The following is a 20,000-nucleotide window of genomic DNA, read 5'->3' as shown; positions in this document are numbered from 1 at the left end:
AAAGTAACTTGACATTTGTTTGGAGTCGATTCATCTTAGTTTTAAGAGACAAAATTGGGCAAAAAATTATAACTCAGAAATGAGCAATATCTAGATATAATGAACCAATTTTTATCAACTTACATAATGTATAATGCATAAAAGTAACCACGACTCAAAGAGCACAGGTCGGGTTTTCTGCTTTGCTTCGGAACTAGAGGAAAATTTCGATGTAACAAAGTTAGTAACGCGTTTGGCCACCACGATTTCCAAACTCTGCTAAGACAAGCCTCCCCGTAGAGTTTATAAAAGGGTTCATGCCTTAATTCTTCCCTCCTGATACCTGTCCGTTCTTTTATATTACCTATTATCCTCATCTTCATTTGTCTTCCTCTTTTCCTTTATTCTTCCATCGTGCCCTGCATCACTGTCTTGATTCAGATTCCTTCAAGACGCACAATATTATGTCGAGCCAAGCGAGAGCTCGTCTTCTTACTTACTGTCGACAGGACGGGTTCTTGCCTTCCCGCTCCTGTCACTACCTCTTCCAATACATTTTCATTTAGTCGCTAATCTGAATATCAAGTTGTCTTACAAAAATGTTCACCAACGATGACATGATTGATAAGAGAAGATTGCAAACATATAAGCATATGACATTCTTAATAGATAGTTAAGAAATAGTAATTAACGTATAAATATTTAACCCTCATATTTTCTTAACCTATTGAGGAATTTTAATTACACGTGACAAGTGTAATATCACTAACAACTATGTTGAACTGAAATCTCCTGTTCGGAACCGACGATCAGCCTCAGATATGCTCTTTCTTATTACGCACACCCCAGAACAAATTAAATCAAAAACAAAACATCTGTATTCGTCTTATAAATTGAATCTTAAAATTCAATGCGTATCTTTATTTTTTTTTATATATATTATAATATACATACTGTTACAGCTCCATTTAAGCGCACTTTATAAGCATTTAAGATTATTTTTAAAAGTTGGCATCTTCGTTTTAACTCTTCATTAAAACTGGCCGCAACCTCCTGTTCCAAAGACGAACTACTTATCATTACGCTACAATAACTTGTATCTAACTGATTATTTTTTCCGTTTTCCTTTTTATCAGTCCTATCGGCGACCATCAAGAAATAGGACGACAGATAGTAAGTATAGCTTTTAAAATATTTTTTCTTCCTGAGTGGATTTAAGATACATGCACAACTTTAAACGAATTAACTCCGTCCTTGCCAATTATAGGAAATTCGTCACATTCGTTACGATGCAACCAACATTTTTCTTATTCAAATTTCTCTTGTACATCATAACATTTAAAGAAATGTACAGTGTGTTGTAGAGCATGTTTTGCTAAAGAAATTATTTATCTCAAGAACTTACTGCTATTGTGTCTGAGTGAGAAAAATTATATTTTTTTGTTAGTTGGGTGAGAAGTTTTGGGGAAATTCCTGAAAATGGCTGGTAAGGAGAGAGTTAAATTTAGACGAATATAAATTTTAAATCTAGACCGAGGGGGCGGCGTGGCAGAGCGGTACGGTCTTTGCTTCGTACCCGAAAGGTACCGAGTTCGATCGCCCGCCGCTGCGCTGTGTGGCCTTAAGCAAGTCACCTCGCCCTAGCTCAATTTGCGGCGCTGCATTGCGGCTGACGCCTGGGTTATTCCTTGGAATAGACCCTAGAAACAAATTTTGCCTATGGGATGAATAAAGGGATTTTTATGGTAGCACGTCTGACCGGTAATCAGAAGGTCTGAGGTTCGATCCCCAGTCGAGGTCGACTGATTTTTGGGACGGTTTTTTTTCTTGTATTTTTCTTTCTTCCTTTGTCTGACACTTATCATACACATTTGGTTAGTTCTTTATCTTACACCGGTGCCTGCTCCTTAACTTCTTAATTTGATGGAACAAAACTACCCGGTGGATTCGCGACTGGACTCGAATGCGGCATCGAATTTGCCGTCTGGATATAAAACGTCATAATATTGCAGTGTGAGACGAAACTATTAGAAGCTGGTTTTTCACTAGTATTTAACCCGACGTGTACATGTATGCAGGCCTGACATCCCAGCCCAATTCTGGACCTAGTTTAACATAGTTGTAAAATGGACAATATTTTGCGTCATTTAAAAAATGTTCATTATATGTAACATGTCATGTGTTGACCAAGATGTGTTCTTTCAATGACTGATGGGGGTGTCAAGCAGGCCACTGTAATGTGGTATTTCAGGTGGAGATTAAATTTTTAAATTTAAGAAAACTTATGTAGTAATCTGCACACCACACGAGCGTTTTACAAAGGCTGTCCGCTCTTGCATTCACAGAATCGCCCTATTAACTAGAATAGTTTGCAAATCCTATGATTTCCCCGTTACATATTACATGGAATTATTTAACAGCAATGATTATTGGCTCGTATAACTGTCTAAGGATATAATGATAATAATAATAATAATAATAATAAATAATAATAATAATAATAATAATAATAATAATAATAATAATAATAATAATAATAATACACATTTATATAGCGCTCATTCTCGTGTAAATCACAAGCTCTGGGCACTTTACAATATAAATATCAATTTTAAGTGAAAAAAATAAAATAATAATAATAATAATTCATAGCCAAATCAAGGATTCATAGAGTCAATAAAAACAAATACAGTAAAAATGTTTCTTGAGATTCTTTTTATAGGTAGGTAAAAACTTGCACTCCCTCAGACCACGTGGTAGTTCATTCCAAATCTTGGGGCCGAAACAAGCAAACGATCTATCACCAAATTTTGTTCTTGATCTTTTTCCCGAAATTTTCGTTTGGTCATTACATGATCTTAAAGTGTTATTTTCAAATTTACACATGACCACGTGATCTGTGAGATATGCCGGTGCCATACCAGTCAAACACTTATAAACAAGACACGCTGCTTTGTAATGTGTGTGCTTTTCAATGGGCAACCAGTGGAGAGAGGCCAACAAAGGGGTTGCATGATCAAATTTTTTTTTGCCAAAAACTAATCTTGCTGCACTGTTTTGCAGTAGTTGTAATTGTTTAATAGAAGCCTGAGCATGAGGCAAGTTGACAAGCAGGGAGTTACAATAATCTAGTTTCGAAAAAATGAGGGAAACAACCAATGTTTTACATGTTCCAATTGTAATATACTGACGGATCGAACTGATTTTCTTCAATTGAAAGTATAAAGATTAACAGAGAGCAGAAATGTGAGCTGACATTTTCATTTCTGAATCAAAATAGACACCCAAATTTTTCACAGTCTTTGAAACTTTGATCTTTTCACCCCCAATCAACACCTCAAGACCATCATTCACCTTCAACTGCCCTCTATTTCCCACAATCATCACTTCTGTTTTTGACTCATTCATATAACCCTTACAATACAATAAGAAAGGAATAAACCAAGTTCGAGTCCTACTTATAATTGACAATAAAAGTAAGTCAGGTTTATTCTGTTTTAAATGGTATGGTACGTATTTACATTTTATCATGTTTCATATTTTTAATATTCATGATTCATCGCTGGGCACTAACAAAGGGTAAAACAAACAAACAAAACGATAACATTCTTTTATTGTGGTTCTTATCTTGTAGCAGCTGAGGCCCTTAGCCGAACTGGCCTTCTCTCTGCTTCAGGCTGTAAGGGTGCCATTTAATGATCAGGTGTGAGATTGGCCAGCTCTTCCTATGGCCAAATCATGAAGGGATGGAAATCTGGTTTGATATAAATATAAACAGGCCGTCAGATTTCTCCGTGTTAATCTTCTTGGGCCTTTCTTAGGACTGGAGCGTTCTCAGACAGGGAAATAATATATTTTATTATAATAACTATTATAATATATATATATATATTATATATATAATATATAATAATGCTAAACTCCCAGATGACATGAAATAACTAACTGATAGGTACTCTGCCCTCAAGAAGTACCGGTCTGCACTAGATAAACAAACTAGCTAAACCACGGTATTGACAAATGTGTTCACAACCCTCTCTTTACGAGCCAATTTCAGAATTTCCCCCAAAACTTCAAACCCACCCAACACAAAAACAGACATTTCTAACTCAAACAGAAAAGCAACAAGCTCATTCTATACATAATGCTGTTCGACAATATGAACTCTATTACAAAATGTCAAGTTTTTATCGCTATAGCAAAAAGAAATGAAATCTGGATGAGATAAGTAACGGTTGCAATTTAATAAATGTGACGATTTTCCAATAGGTGGTAAGCAGAGGGTTAACCAAGTCATAATGATATAATGCATATTAACCTCATGGGAATAGAGACGTAAACGTATGCAAAAAAAAGCTGTTGATATAGACTGTAAATTACAAAAAAAAAGTTAAGAAAGTTAACTCAATGTAATCTACACACCCCTTATATCACAACACTGGACAGGATAAAACACGTCTGTTCTCGACGAATATCTTTGTTGGAGAGAATGTCTTGTTGTGACTTGCAGGTTTTATAAGACTAGGTTGTCCTGTTAATTCCCATATAATCCGTTGTTTTGAAGATAGGGCGGGGGTGTCTGCCAAATGTTCGCACTTAATTTTCATAGTCCGATATTGGCGGAGTTTGAGTTGGTTCTCATCAGGTGTGAAGTTTGCGTCTTCGATACTAGGACCTTTAATTGCGTGTCAGCTGGAAAATGCCATTTCGTTATTTTCCCCTTGTGACAGCCACTAATGTCTGGACTGAACCATTTTCAAATCATAACTTATTCAGTTATTCTTATTTTAGATTATTACTACAGACCTTGCTAATGTATTCACGAGATCAGCAAATGCGATGCGAATCGAAAAGTGGGAAGGGCCTATCCTTCTAGAGCTCAAGTCTTATCGCTTTTACTGTTCTCATGTAAAAACAAAAAAAATAGCAAGGTTTTAGTCTATCGCTGTGACCCGATCCCTGCGTTTATCGCAGATGATTTTTGCCCACATACGGGGAGATATTTTTTTGAGGCGATCGGCGATCGGGGGCGTGGCAGTATAAAAAAGTGGACAATTTTTTTTCGGATTTTCGCTGTTTTCACGTCGGATTCGTGATCAGCGTCAAATTTACAATAGGTTTGATACTAAGAACTGTGTGTTTACTCCAAAAATTGGTGAAATTAGAAATAAATTTTTATTAATAGTGAGGCTACGATCCCAGTTACTGTCTGTTATTCTATCGTTCGTCTTGCGCACAATAGTGATTACTTCTCACTAAATTATATCAATTAGACTGTTGAAGGAACGAAATTGACATCATTCCACTCTTTGTTATTGTATTAAGGCAGTCATTTTGGTAATTAGTTCTCACTAAATTATATCAATCAGACTTTTAACGTTCAAGGTTACTTGTAGTTTTGTGTGACGGTACGTTATTTCCGATTGGTGGATGTTGTGAGCATTTTACCTAAACTCATAGCATCAATAACCGTCCAAGATATTCCCATCATATGTAGCAATAGCTATAAGAGAGAGAGAGAGAGAGAGAGAGAGAGAGAAGAGAGAGAGAGAGAGAGAGAGAGAGAAAGAGAAAGAGAGAAAATTTACTTGCGCTATATATACCGCTATATTCAATAAAGGTGCTCAAATCACTTTAAAGGGTCTTTGGCCAACATAAAAACATGTTAGACGAGACATGACTGTTAAGCGATATTGCAATTGTTTCCCGACAGAGACGACGCTGTAAACAGCGAGGTACTCATTTTAACAGTGAACAAGGTGAGAGAATGCGAGTAAAGAGCCTTTTCCAAGGACTCAATTATGCGCCACTCAGAGCGGGACTCGAATCCAGTACCGTCCGATCCAAAGGCGAGTGTCATTTCACAAGGTCATATGCATAGCCGCACAAAAAAGTGATGAGAGAATAGATTCATATGTATTGAAGGAGGAGAGAGCGGATGGAGTGAGTAAAGTTCTTGGATATTTATAGAAGGAACCAAATTGACGTCACTCATCTCATTGTTATTGTTTTTAGACACCCATTTTTATGATTAGTTCTCATTAAAATATATCAGACTATAACGTTCAAGATTCCATGTAGATCTTTGGGCTGGAGTGATATTTCTGGCTGGCGGACTTTGTGAGTATTTTAATTTAACACAGAGCATCAATAGAAGGAATGAATTGGACGTTAGTCAACCCGTTGTTATTGCTTTTAGACAGCATTTTATAATTAACTTATCACTAAGTTATATCAATCAGACAATGAACGTTCGCGTTTGCAGTTTTGTGTGTTAACATGTTATACCCCGATGGAGATGTCGTGACTATTTTTCCAATACGCATAACATCCATACATTTGCAATCCGATTTAAGTTTAAAAGCAACGTAGACCACGGAAATTTTTCAATGTTGTGGACAATAAAGATTTGTTATTTTATCTATATTATTATTATATTATTATTATTATTATTATTATTATTATTATTTATTATTATTATTATTATTATTATTATTTATTATTATTAAATTATTATTATTATTATTATTATTATTATTATTATTATTATTATTATTATTATTATATTATTATTATTATTATATTTTATTATTATTATTTATTATTTTTTTTTATTATTATTATTATTATTATTATTATTATTATTATTATTATTATTATTATTATTATTATTATTATTATTATTATTATTATTATTATTATTATTATTATTTATAAAACAAATCGACAGTGTTCCCGTGGCAGGTGAAACAGGTACTCCTCGGGACTACTCGCATTCGCACCCCCCCCCCCCCCAACCACCACCGCCACCACACACACGCACACAGCTCTTTTTTTTTGGGGGGGGGGGGGGCGCGTTGTTTGTAGAGTATAATTCAGGGTTACAATGCCCACCCCTGTCATCACGTAGTCAAGGCTTTTTGGCATCTGCCAATCCCAAATGTCTGTGTCAAGGTCGACCGTCATGTCGCGTCAACGGGTGAGGAGGAAAAAAAAAGAAAAAAAAAAAGAACTGGCATATTATTATATCATTACATTGAAAATTATGAAAACTATTTTTTATTTTGTATGAAATCCTTTATAAATTTTACGATGATCAAGAACGAAACTTTTGCCATCTACCTCTTCCTGGCGCAACATTTATAAAAATATTATTAAAAAAATAATAACACAGCATTTATTTGGCGCAATATCCGCGTGCTCAAAGCGCTTTACAAGGGGTCCCAAGGCAACAGCAATATTAAACTTGAAAGACGAGACATGACGCCTGTCAGGCGATGTGACATTTTTTCATAACAAATTCAACGAACGGCCATGTACTCATTTTACACCTGAGTACGGTGAGAAAATGTGAGTAAAGAGCATTTTCCAAGGACTCAACTCTGCGCAACGCAGAGCGGGTCTCGAAACCTGAACCTTCCGATCTGGAAGCGAGAGTCATACCACAAAACAGGGAGGAGCACTGTTCTGTCGGCCACATAACCTCAATATTAATTAAATTTTATTTCTAATTTCATCAATTTTTGGAGTAAAAACATAGTTCTTGGTATCAAACCTATTGTAAATACGACGCTGATCACGAATCTGACGTCAAAACAACGAAAATCCGAAAAAAATTGTCCAATTTTTTATACTGCCACGCCCCCGATCGCCGATCGCCTCGAAAAATATTAAGCAAAGCGGGCTTTGCGAGCGATGGACCGTCCCTAGGTTTATCGGCCAGGTATTTGGCCACACACATTGCGTTTTCACCCCGGTTTGCCTGATCGTGGTTCGGACGCCTATCAAAACCGTGCGTGTATGGAGCCTTTATGGGGGGCTTTAAGAGTATAATGACATCCCGCCTGTATTAAGCATTAAATTATAATCAATTTATTCCAGCAAATACGGCCGCAGCACTTTGCCTGACGATGGTTACACACTCCGTCCTGTGTCTCGCCTTAATTGCTTTTGCTCTGTACAGGTAATTCTATCAATTTCTATATCATCTTCAATTGGCATTTTTCAATATGTCACCTAATCTTTAAAAAAAAAGTTTTATGTTATAATTTTACGAGGGTGAGTCCAAAAAAGTAATGGGACTCTGTTTATTACTTTACAACAAATTGAATCAATAGCATGCATTATACCTCAAATTAAAGCTTGGCATTAGCCGAGTTGAATGCTACTTCTCATTAGTGTCTCTGCCTCCCTCGATAGCCATAGTCCAACTTTTTGTAAGGCCATGTAAAACTGAGTTGCCTGAACGTTCAGAAAATTTTTCACTACTGTCTTGGCTTCTTCATCATCTTCAAAGTGGTGTCCCCTCGATGCCTCATTCAGTGGACCAAAAAGATGGAAGCCTGAAAGTGTCAAGTCTGGTAAATACGGAGGGCGAGACATTTTCATGAAGACATTGTACTCTTTCTATCTACAAATCCGGTCTAACTCGACTGATTCTTGCTTTCAGTCGCTTCAATGTCATCAGAGAAGTTCTTTTATCAGATCTGATCAATGCTTCTGTCTTTATTTGATTCACTGAGTTGACACTGCTTGGACAGCGACCATCACAAGATTCGTCAGATATAGACATGGTTGAGGGGGTTTCAGGTTTGGTGTTGGCTCGTATCTCATTAACATCTAAATGACAAGATACACGTTCAATCCACCTAAAAACACAACTACAAAATGCCTGAGTGTTTTAAACGTTCCCAAGGCGTTCAAAATGTTACTGGAGGTTTCTTCTTCGAAAACAAGAAATTCAATGACAGCTTCCTGTAGCTGACGGACATTGGTTGGGGCAGTAATTATAACCTAATTATCAGAAGAAAAAAAAAACGTTCTAGCAATTACACTCTAAACATTGGCATATGAATACATAAATTATGCTTTACATTTTGTTTATCATTATCGTTTACTCAATGCAACTAAATAATATGGTTGTCAAGGCTGCTTACAAGCAAAATCAACATATTATTTTCGAGTTCTTTCCGTGTGGTGTGTAGCTATAAGCTATTTTATTTCATAGTCAGCATGCCAACAACAAAAGAGGGCGAAGTGGCCGAGTGGTTAAGGCATTGCACTGTGACCCGGAAGGTCCCGGATTCAAGCCCCACTTCAGGCATTTTCGTTTTTTTTCCTTGGGCAAGATTATTAGCCCCCCGTTTGCCCACTTGGAAAAAATGGGTGATTTCTGTTGATATTAGACATCTTGTTTGATGAATTATCTATATTCCTCCGTGGAATGCCTCTAGGCTACGATATCTTATGATGTCGTGGCGGAATGGCGTAATGTAAAAACAATTAATGCCAACATCTGGTAAGGGAGCTGAATAAGCAATAACGTTGATGTAGCCCCAAAGAAAAAATCATATGTTACAGTCAATGACATAATCAGTCGGATGGTAAAAAGGTTTGAACTGCGATATTGCCAAGTTTAGTTAGAAGGTCATTCCTTATTTAAAAAAAAAGAATTCTTGTCATAACTGATTAAATCAACACTTTTTGTTCATCTTCTGGAAATATCACAGCTTGATTTCACTTCTAGATATTTTGAAAAAGTATGAAATTTGAGAGAAAGTTGCTGATACCTTTCCCATACATCTGACCATAACTTCATATAAAAAATCACCCGATTTACTGCAAATAAAGATTAAAATGCTCTGGGGAGCATAATATTATTTGAGAAAATGCAAAAAAAAACAAAAACAAAAAAAAAAAAAACAACACCCCCCCCCCCCAAAAAAAAAAAAAAAAAACCCAATGCAAATCCCAAATTTTCACCTTTCGACTGATTATACCATGCACTGACACATATGGTGAAATGCCCTGTGACCCAGGCGGCCAGGTATATTGAGCTTGAGCTTTTATATAGCGCAATATCCACTAAACGTGCTCAAAAGCGCTTGACAAGGGGTCCCTGACCAACAGCAACACGTAACATTTAGAACGAGACATGACGCCTGTTAAGCGATATTACAATTATTTCGGACAGAGACAAAGCTGTTAACGGTCAGGTACTCATTTTACACCTGAGTTCGGTGAGAGAATGTGAGTAAAGAGCCTTTTCCAAGGACTCAACTATGCGCCGAGCAAAGCTCGAACCTAGGACCTTCCGATCCTAAAGGGAGTGTCATACCACTAGACCACCTCGCCGCACAGGTATCGAGTTCATCTCTCCCAATCCATCTGTCTGGAAATATATGTCTGTCTCCAAGGTGGAGGAACACCGTCTTATTGAAAAATGATCTATCGCTGCTATTCACGACTATTGGACATCATCATCATCATCATCATCATCATCATCATCATCATCATCATCATCATCATCATCATCATCATCATCATCATCATCACCATCATCACACATTCATCATCATCATCATCATCATTCATCATCATCATCATCATCATCATCATCATCATCATCATCATCATCATCATCATCATCAATATCACCATCATCATCATCATCATCATCATCATCATCATCATCATCATCATCATCATCATCATCACCATCATCATCATCATCATCACCATCACCACCATCATCATCACCATCACTACCGCCATCACCACCATTATCATCATCATCATCATCACCATCATCATCATCATCATTATCATCATCATCATCATCATCATCATCATCATCATCATCATCATCATCATCATCGTCGTCATCATCATCGTCATCATAATCTTAATCATTATTGTATTAACTCTCAGTGATTTTTATTTCAGCAAAAAGTTCCAGGATTTTTTGTTCACTCATGTGGGGATAGGGATAGGATTTGGGTAAGTTGAACACCTTTCTGCAGCCCGCACAATATAGAATTAAAGTTTTTGGGTTTCCCCGATTGTTGGAATAGCCCTGGAAATTGAAAAATAGTCCCATCAAGGCCAAGGAGCCGGAGTCTATCGCGGGAAACGGACAATTGTAGTTACTTGCTACCCATTGGATAGGACGCTAATCTATCACAAAGTAGTTTCCATCATATCCATTAGAACCAACTACCACTCTCTGCTGGTTGGACAGGTTGGGGGAGGGGGGGGGGGGGGTTGTCAGAATAAAGATCTCCTCACCTGGGACCCATCTTGGTTCCTTTGCTTGGGGAGCGAATGCTCTACAAACTGAGCTATCATCACTGGGAAATTTATAATATTGATTAACAATAAGAGATATTGGTTTATTCTTTCTACGAGCGTAGGCTGAGCGTTTTGCGATTTCCGTATTAACTCCCTCATTTTTCGGAATATTTGTTAAACAATACAGTAAATGAAAGCCTTGAAAAAGGATCTTTACTCACATTCTCTCACCATACTCAGGTGTAAAATGAGTACCTGACCATTAACAGTGTTGTCTCTGTCGGAAAAATAAATTATATAATATCGCCTACCAGGCGTCATGTCTCATCCTATATGTGTGGTGGCCCATGAAAACAGGGTATAATGTGAAAAAATAACTTTTCTTCATGTTTAGATTTTCTGATAGAGCAGCTTTAGCTGATTATCATGCTTTTTAAATTATGTTTCTAGCTTAATTAGTGACAAAATTAGACCACTTCAAAGCGGATGACACCTATGGCAATGAAACTGAGAAAAACGGATTTTAAAATTGAACTTGTATTTTTCAACTTTTCGAATCAGATAACAACTTAGAACACAAATACCATTAACAATTACAATAAAAATTGGGTATATACATACATAATGATACTAAGGCAATGAATTATATTACATTATATGATATTAGAATTAGTATTTACAAGCAAACACACTCATCTCAACTGGTCTGTCTCCGAAAAAGCGAGTCAAATAATTTGAAATAAATGACACTTTAAAAAAAAATGGTTACCATCTCTCTAAGTGTTGCTGTTGGCTAGAGGCTCCCTTGAGCACGTTTTATGGATATTGTGTTATATAACTACTCCAGTGTTTGTCAAGAATTTACCCAATTGTGAAAGGATTAGAGGTTAAAACCGGCATATACATATAGATAGTATGCACTGGGGTCTTTGTTATTGTTTTTTGCCATCCGCGTTCATGAGTAATGCTCACTGAACTGTATTAACCCGACTATAAACGTTCATGGGTACACACAGTTTTGTGTTTTTGTCCGTTATACATCCGGATGGCAATGTTATGAGCTTCTCAGCCAAGCGCATAATATCTATAGATAGAATGCGCTTGGCCAAGGAGTTCACAACATTGCATCCGGAAGTAACACGGACCAACACACAAACTCTGTGTGACCATGAACTTTAATAGTCTGGTTAATACAGTTTAGTGAGAACAACTCACAAACGCGGATGGCAAAAACAATAACAAAGGCCTGAGTGACGTCATCTTCGAACTATCTATATGCAGTTCTGACACCTGAACCCAATTATCGACCAACTTTAACATGTAGCACTTGACAATATTTTGCGCCAATTTTTTGAGATTGCCATTTCAACAATGAATTGGGTTATCAGACCTGCAAATAAGTGCACGTCGGTTAAAACTTAAAACTGATTCCCCCCCCCCCCCCCACCCATCCCCCCCCCCTCCGCCCACCCTCTCTTATTAGAGTTGTGATTACCGCCGTAACATCTCTATGTCATTTCGTGGCATTGAACCCTATGGTATGGCCAGCCTTTATAGTTGGAATTCTAGTGGTGAGTGTTCTTATTGCTTGTTTATACATTGTAAAATTCAATGTCAATATCATCGTCTTTATTGTCTCCACTTTCATCATCTCCAATATCACCATCACTACTATCATCAGCACCACCACCATCACCACTACAAACATCATTATCATCATTACCACCACGACCACCACCCCCTAACACCATAACCGTCACTACTACCACCACCAGAGTCATCATCAATTCCACCACCACTACTACCACGACCACCACGACCACCATCACCAGCAAAATCACCACCACGACCTCCATCGTCATCACCACCACCGCCACCACCACCACCATCATCATCACCATCGTCGTCGTCGTCGTCGTCGTCATCATCATCATCATCATCATCATCATCATCATCATCATCACCATCATCATCATCATCATCATCATCATCATCATCATCATCATCATCATCATCATCATCATCATAATCACCATCATCACCTTCGGACCGGAAGCTCAAGGGATCAAGTCCCGCTCTGACAAGCATATAGTTGACTTCTTGGAAAAAGACTCTTTACTCACATTTTCTCACCATACTCAGGTGTAAAATGAACACTTGGCCCTTAACAGTTTTATTCCCCCCCCCCCACCCAAAAAAAAAATGAAAATTACCTAACAGGTGTCATTTCTCATCCTACATGCCAAATAAGTGTTGCTGTCGGCTTAGGTATCATTGTAAAGCGCTTTGAGCAGGTTTAGAGGATAATGCGCTGTATAAACTTAATTTGTTTCTTCATTTGTTTCTTTGTACACTACCATTTCAGAATTGCGTGATAACGATTGCATCTGTGCTTGCTATCTAGTAAGTATCTGTAATACGTTTACTGTGTCAGTTTGAAATTAGACTGAACTAAAACCGAAATCGTTGTATGCAAATCCAAAGAGAATCGATATGAGTAGTAAAGATTTATTTTGAAGGATAGAACAACATTTAAATAAAAGTTTACTGGCCATGCCAAAAATTGCCTGTACTAGAAATTGAATGGAGTTTAATTTATTACTATTATTATCATTATTATTATTATTATTATCATCATCATCATCATCATCATCATCATCATCATCATCATCATCATCATCATCATCATCATCATTATTATTATTATTATTATTATTATTATTATTATTATTATATTATTATTATTATCATCATTTTCATCATCATCATCATCATCATCATTCATCATCATTAACATCATCGTTATCATAATAATAATAATAATAATAATAATAATAATAATAATAATAATAATAATAATAATAATGATAATAATAATATATAATAATAATAATAATAATAATAATAATAATAATAATAATAATAATAATAATAATAATAATAATAATAATAATAATAATAATAATAATAATGATAATAATAATAATAATAAATTCAACTCATTTTAATTTCTCGTACATGCAATTTTTGGCCAGTAAACTTTAAAAAAATTTTTGTTAATCATCATCATCATCATCATCATCATCATCATCATCATCATCATCATCATCATCATCATCATCATCATCAGCAGCAGCAGCAGCAGCATCATCATCATCATCATCATCATCATCATCAGCAGCAGCAGCAGCAGCAGCATCATCATCATTATCGTCATCATCGTCGTCGTCGTAATCATCATCATCATCATCATCATCATCATCATCATCATCATCATCATCATCATCATCATCATCATCATCATCATTATCGTCATCGTCGTCGTCGTAATCGTCATTATAATCATCATCACCACCACCACCACCACACAAAATCAATACCACATGTATCACAATTATTCCAATCACATCCCATTTTACTTCCAGTTTGATACCAGGCAGACCTATCCGACCATTTTAACCTGTAGGTAAGGTCTTCTTCTACTTCTACTCGCAGTCCACCTTTGGTGTATTGTCGCAAGTTTTACATTAGCAATATTCAACATGGCATAGTTATATATTGTAGGTAAAGTTAAAAAAAAGTAGTCCTTAAGAGCCATTAGAGTTTATCCCGGTTTTTATAGCGTGAAACGGACAAGAGCAATTGCTTACTATCCTTTGGATATGACGCTAGTCTATCGCAAAGTACTTTCCGCCAAATCTAACAGACTGAGCTATATATTCACTGCTGGGTGAACATAAGGGTCAGAAAAAACCTCGGTTGCACCCGGGATCGATCTTGGTCCCCTTTGCGTGTGAAGGGAGTGCTCTACCAACTAAGCTTTCGGGACCCCCTCTATTATATTGTAGTAGGATTGTTGTAAAATGATCCAAATCATGCGCTTCAACCGCGCGTATTCCGTGAGGTTATTCCAAAGTTGAATTTGTTGATGGACACAAAGCAGTGACATCTATATATATTATGAAGTCCTAGATACAAAGGATTGCACGCGACTTTCTAATTTTGAAGTCTAATCTAGTAGTATCGTTAATTTATAACAGCTTAATCCTTCATCTATATAATGGTAAAGTAAACAAAACAAATCTGGGGAGATCTTCCTCGCGTTCCTCGAGGTAGCTTCACTTTATATTGGTATTATGATCGTGGGTCATTTGGATTTGATTTATTCAAGTTTTCAATTTTAAGTAGCATTTTAAAAACTGTAGATTAAACAAGATCATTCGCTTCCCTCAAACAAATTTGGAGAGCAACGGGATTATGTTTCAGCACCAAAATAAAGATTTTTAAAAGTAATGTCTTGAGCATTTTGCTCTATGGATCAGACTGTTGGAAGATCACAGAGAGTATCATCCAGAAACTTGAAGTATTCCAAAACAAATGTTTGCGACGAATCTTCAAGATATTCTGGCTAAACACAATCTCAAATGAGGACATGAGAGCGAGAGCTGAAGTGGAGTCTCTGGAAAGTCTCATTTAAAGGAGAAGATGGCAATGGTTGGGGCATGTCTGTCGCAGACCTGATGAAACACTTTTAAAAAAGGCTCTGCGATGGGCAACACCCTAAGGAAAGAGGAAGCGAGGCCGGCCAAAGGAAACTTGGAGACGTACCGTAGAGATGACCCTAAGAATATCTGCTGACAGGACCAGGTGGAATATCCCTTGCATCGCCTCAAGTGCCAGCATGCCTGGAGGGGATCGAGTTGAATGAGAGTAAACCTTGATTGATTGGTAAACGTTTAAAATTTCCTAATATTATGACCATTGTGTTGGCTCTCCGTCGCCATTGTCGTTGAAGTATTGAACGATAGTGCAGATTAGTTCCTATGGGTGTTTTTTCCTAGTAGGGTAAACTCGAAGTCAGAGGGTTTTTTCGTATTATGGTTAATTATAGATCGTAGAAGGTTCTAAGGTTTTTGTTTTTCATATTAGGGTTAGTTAAAGGTACTAGATTTTTTTTCAATCTCAGGGTTAGTTAAAGGATAACATGGGTTGCTCGAGGAACGTGCGGAAGGTCTCCCTCCAAATCTGTGCCGATGATTGGGTTGGCTAATATATTCTTAAGTCTCCCCCTTTCTGTATTTTTTGTTTTATTTTTATACTGGAATGTGTCAACTGTGTTTTTGCCTGCAGGGTCACTGTCTGGAGTCTAGTACCCTAATGAAGACATTCGGATATGACACGATACTTTTGTGAGATGATTTATAAACCATCTTTCTGAGTGTGTGTGTGTGTGTGTGTGTGTGTGTGTGTGTATTATAATATAATGTAAAAAACTTCATGGAAATTCTAGGTTTGAAAGTTTTCGGGACAAGACGAGGGTCATTTTAATCGATCGATATGTAAAGGACCAATTTTCAGGCCCAAATTTTTAAAACGTGTATTTATTTTTTTTGTGTGTGTTTTACAATTATTTTTTTTTTCAAAGCACGACAGAGCTTGTCAATAAGTAGATGTTTGCACTGCCGTAAAACGTCAAACCCATTTTTCTACATTGGCCAGAAGTATTTCACTCCAAAAATCAATTAATTAAAATGACAATAATATAACTTGTCACAATCTCTCAAATCCGAGACTCAGAAAATGTAGTCGAAACAGTGGCGGATATTAGGAAGAGTGCTAATAAATAAATACAACAAAGGAAGCCGAACAGACCTAATTCACTAATAAATAGAGGTGCCTAAATGAGTCAATAAATTGGAGATTAAGATAAAGGGAGTAAATCTGACTCATGAATAAACAACACAAAATAAACGACGTTTCGGCCTTTGGCCTTTCTCAAGTAAACATAAAATCAGATTTAATCCATTTATCTTAATCTCCAACCTAATTCACTGTATGAAATACAAATTTTGAACGGTTTAGCCAACCGGGAGAAGTGACGCAATGTGATAGGAAATACACTGCAGTGGGATCTGCATAATGTTGACACTCTTAAAGTCAACTTGTGCTTTAAGTCAACATATCTTGTTGGTCCCAACTTTTCTGTTCTTTGTCTGTTTTCCCATGATAATGGATAAAGTCAACATTGCTTCACTCTGTGCTTACCGGACATTTTCAGTATTTTCCCAAAATGGCAGGCTTACCCAGCAGAAAAAATAATTTTTAAAAACTCAAACAAGCTCTGTATAAAACAACTTTATGTTATTATTGATTAAACAAAGATCATTCTTCAAAGTTTGTGATGTATACATAATTAATCTGAATAAGAAAAATGTAAATTATGTCGTAACAAATGTGACGATTTTGCTGCAGGTGGTAAGGAGAGGGTTAAAGTCAATCGATTTTTCTAGTCTCCCAGTGCTGGCTTTAAACATGATCCCACTGTGCTTAAACGTTCGTGTTTTTTTTTTTTTTTTTGTTTTTTTTTTAATTTCATTTATTTCTATGACTCTTGAATTGTGAAATGGGTTATACAGATTGGAGATAAAGATAAAGGGAGTAAATCTGACTCATGAATGAACAACACAAAAGTCATCCATGAGTCAGATTAACTCCCTTTATCTTTATCTCCTTTTTATTGACTCATTCGGCACCTCTATTTATTAGTTATACAGATTACGACTCGGGGGAGGGTGGGGGGGGGGGGGCGACGACGACGAAAAAGACCCTATCTTAGGCAGATCCCAGGATCATTATCGGCCTCTTTGTTTGTCAGACGAGTTCTCTTTTCAGTAAAGGAAAGGAAAAAGTGTAGTAACATCTAAAGGAGTAAAATGACTCATATAAAAGGTGCACAACGAAGAAAACAACGTTTCGGCCTTTAGCCTTCTTCGGGTCAATGTAGATAAGAAAACGAAATATATTATAATATTACATTTGCATAATGCTTAGTAAATGATAAAAAGAGGGTAAAAAAAGAAAACATTATAGGTAATAATGTGTGTGTGTGTGTTTGTGTGTGTGTGTGTGTGTGTGATAATTACATTTATTAAGATATTTCAGTATTGTAAATGGCGTAATCTAAACCAGTGTCTAATCACCTCTACGAACACAAACACGCACACGCACAACACACACACACAAACACACACACACACACACACACACACCCACACATTTTCACATAGGTTTTCTTTTCTTACACTCTTTTTATCATTTACTGAATATAATGTAAACGTAATATTATATTATTTCCTTTTCTTATCTAAGTTTACGAGGAAACAACGACGTTTACTTTGTGTTGTATCTTTTTTATGAGTCATTTTCATTCCCTTTACTTCGCTATACATTTTAATGTCTGATTTAGGCACCTCTAGATAAAGGAAAAGACCTTGCCTCAATTTTTTGCGCATTAAAAACTGTGAAAAACAAATGCATTGTTCTTGAACAAACAAGATTTTTTCATTTTGAATATCTGTTTAGAGAATAGAGACAAAAGCATAGCTAGACTACTATCGGTCTCCTTGGAAAATAAATGGAGAAAAATATTTTAGTGTTGTTATAGATTACTCAACAAGTAAGTAACACACTTGGGAAACCTTCCGAAAGCTCTTCGTGCTAGCATTTCTTTCAATTTGTATTTTCACAATGGATCTTTTGTCATGCGTTTATTTATTCAATCTATAAAGCAGTTTAAAAACTGTTGAACAAACCTTGATAAGATTTCAGATTAGTGAAAGTTTAAACTTAGGGTGTTTGTATTCCATTTTAGGGTTAGTTAAAGGTACTAGGTTTTATTTTTTCTTAGGGTTGATTAAAGGAATACTTGGGTTGTTTCCCTTAGCTAGAGGCGGTTACGGATGGCCTCCCAAAACCTTCGTTCATTAATTATTAATATGCACATCCCTATTGACTCGTTGATTCAACTTCATCATGACGATAAAATAAATTTACTATTTGGCATCCTTTTAATGTCCACCTAATACGTTAGATCTGGTGGATCACGCACTGTTTGTTGATGAATACCCGGTCATTCACACAGAAGGTAGCGTTGGTAACTGAACAGGTTTTCATTGGATTCAGAGTTCTAAGTCTTGTGCGGCTACGAACGGCGGTCTGACATTCGCTTTCGGCTAGGAAGTTCTTGGGTACTACTCACTCTACGACACTTCCCTGCGTCTGACTCCTGGATCTTTTCTTGAAATAGACCCGAAAGACACATTTTCATCAAAGATGAATGAATGAAATTTTTTATTCATAGTACTATGTATTTATTTTAAATTCTTTTCATTATCAGATTTCTTCAAATATTAATAAAGAAAATAGAAATCTTGCTTCTACCAAAATGGATGAAATAGAAGATGTAGAAGAAGACGTGGAAAAGCCAGATGAAAGAAACACTTCCATCAATGCACCGGTCGCAAGCGTATCTCCCACCACCACCACCACTGCTAACACCATCAACGCCGTCACCACCATCACCATCGGCAGAAGCAGCAGCAACATCAACAGCAGCAGCGTCATCAATTGCGACGACAGCAACATCAATAATGAAACTAATAATGATAATACAACAGGGAACCACCCGGCGGGGGTCGACGATAATCAAAGTAGGTAGAGTTATTTACCTTTTTTAAAATATCAAAACTACCTCACCATCATCATCATCATCATCATCATTATCATCATCATCATCACATTATCTTCATCATCATCATCATCATCATTCATCATCATCATCATCATCATCATCATCATCATCATCATCATCATCATCATCATCATCATCATCATCATCATTGCCTTTTTCATCCTGGGTCAGGGTGTATAGGCCACAGACAAACAGTTTCCATCCTTCTCTATCCTGAGCTTTTTTTTTTTAATCTCGTTCCATGTTTTACCACTTCTCTGCATATCAGCTTCTTTAATTCTTCTCCATATTCCTCGTGGCCTTCCCCTTGATCTTCTGCCCTGAGGGTTCCAGTCCAATACTTTCTTTGTTATAGTGGAGTCATTCTTTCTAAGGGTGTGTCCAATCCACCTCCATCATCTTCTTCCTATTTCCTCTCCCA

At 36.6% G+C, this 20,000-nt stretch overlaps 1 protein-coding gene across 4 annotated transcripts in view; it reads left to right on the top strand.

The window, feature by feature from the left end:
• Window positions 1-20,000, top strand: part of LOC144957760 (uncharacterized) — a 44,952-nt gene that overhangs the window by 6,975 nt on the left and 17,977 nt on the right. For 2 of the 4 annotated variants that reach the window (XM_078889160.1, XM_078889159.1), the window contains exons 4-10: window positions 1,116-1,152; window positions 7,861-7,942; window positions 10,705-10,758; window positions 12,533-12,620; window positions 13,415-13,452; window positions 14,475-14,515; window positions 19,226-19,364. In XM_078889160.1, coding sequence (XP_078745286.1) covers window positions 1,116-1,152; window positions 7,861-7,942; window positions 10,705-10,758; window positions 12,533-12,620; window positions 13,415-13,452; window positions 14,475-14,508 — 333 coding nt within the window. In that variant the 3' untranslated portion in view covers window positions 14,509-14,515; window positions 19,226-19,364. Of the gene's footprint in view, window positions 1-1,115; window positions 1,153-7,860; window positions 7,943-10,704; window positions 10,759-12,532; window positions 12,621-13,413; window positions 13,453-14,474; window positions 14,516-18,377; window positions 18,506-19,225; window positions 19,539-20,000 lie in introns of those variants that run through there. The other 2 variants (XM_078889162.1, XM_078889161.1) reach the window with 2 other exon arrangements.

The sequence above is a fragment of the Berghia stephanieae genome, chromosome 12 (assembly GCF_034508935.2).
Source record: "Berghia stephanieae isolate SIO BIC M18660-M18661 chromosome 12, UCSD_Bste_1.3, whole genome shotgun sequence".
NCBI classification, from domain to species: Eukaryota; Metazoa; Mollusca; class Gastropoda; order Nudibranchia; family Aeolidiidae; genus Berghia; species Berghia stephanieae.
This window is presented reverse-complemented; position numbering and strand designations above follow the sequence as displayed.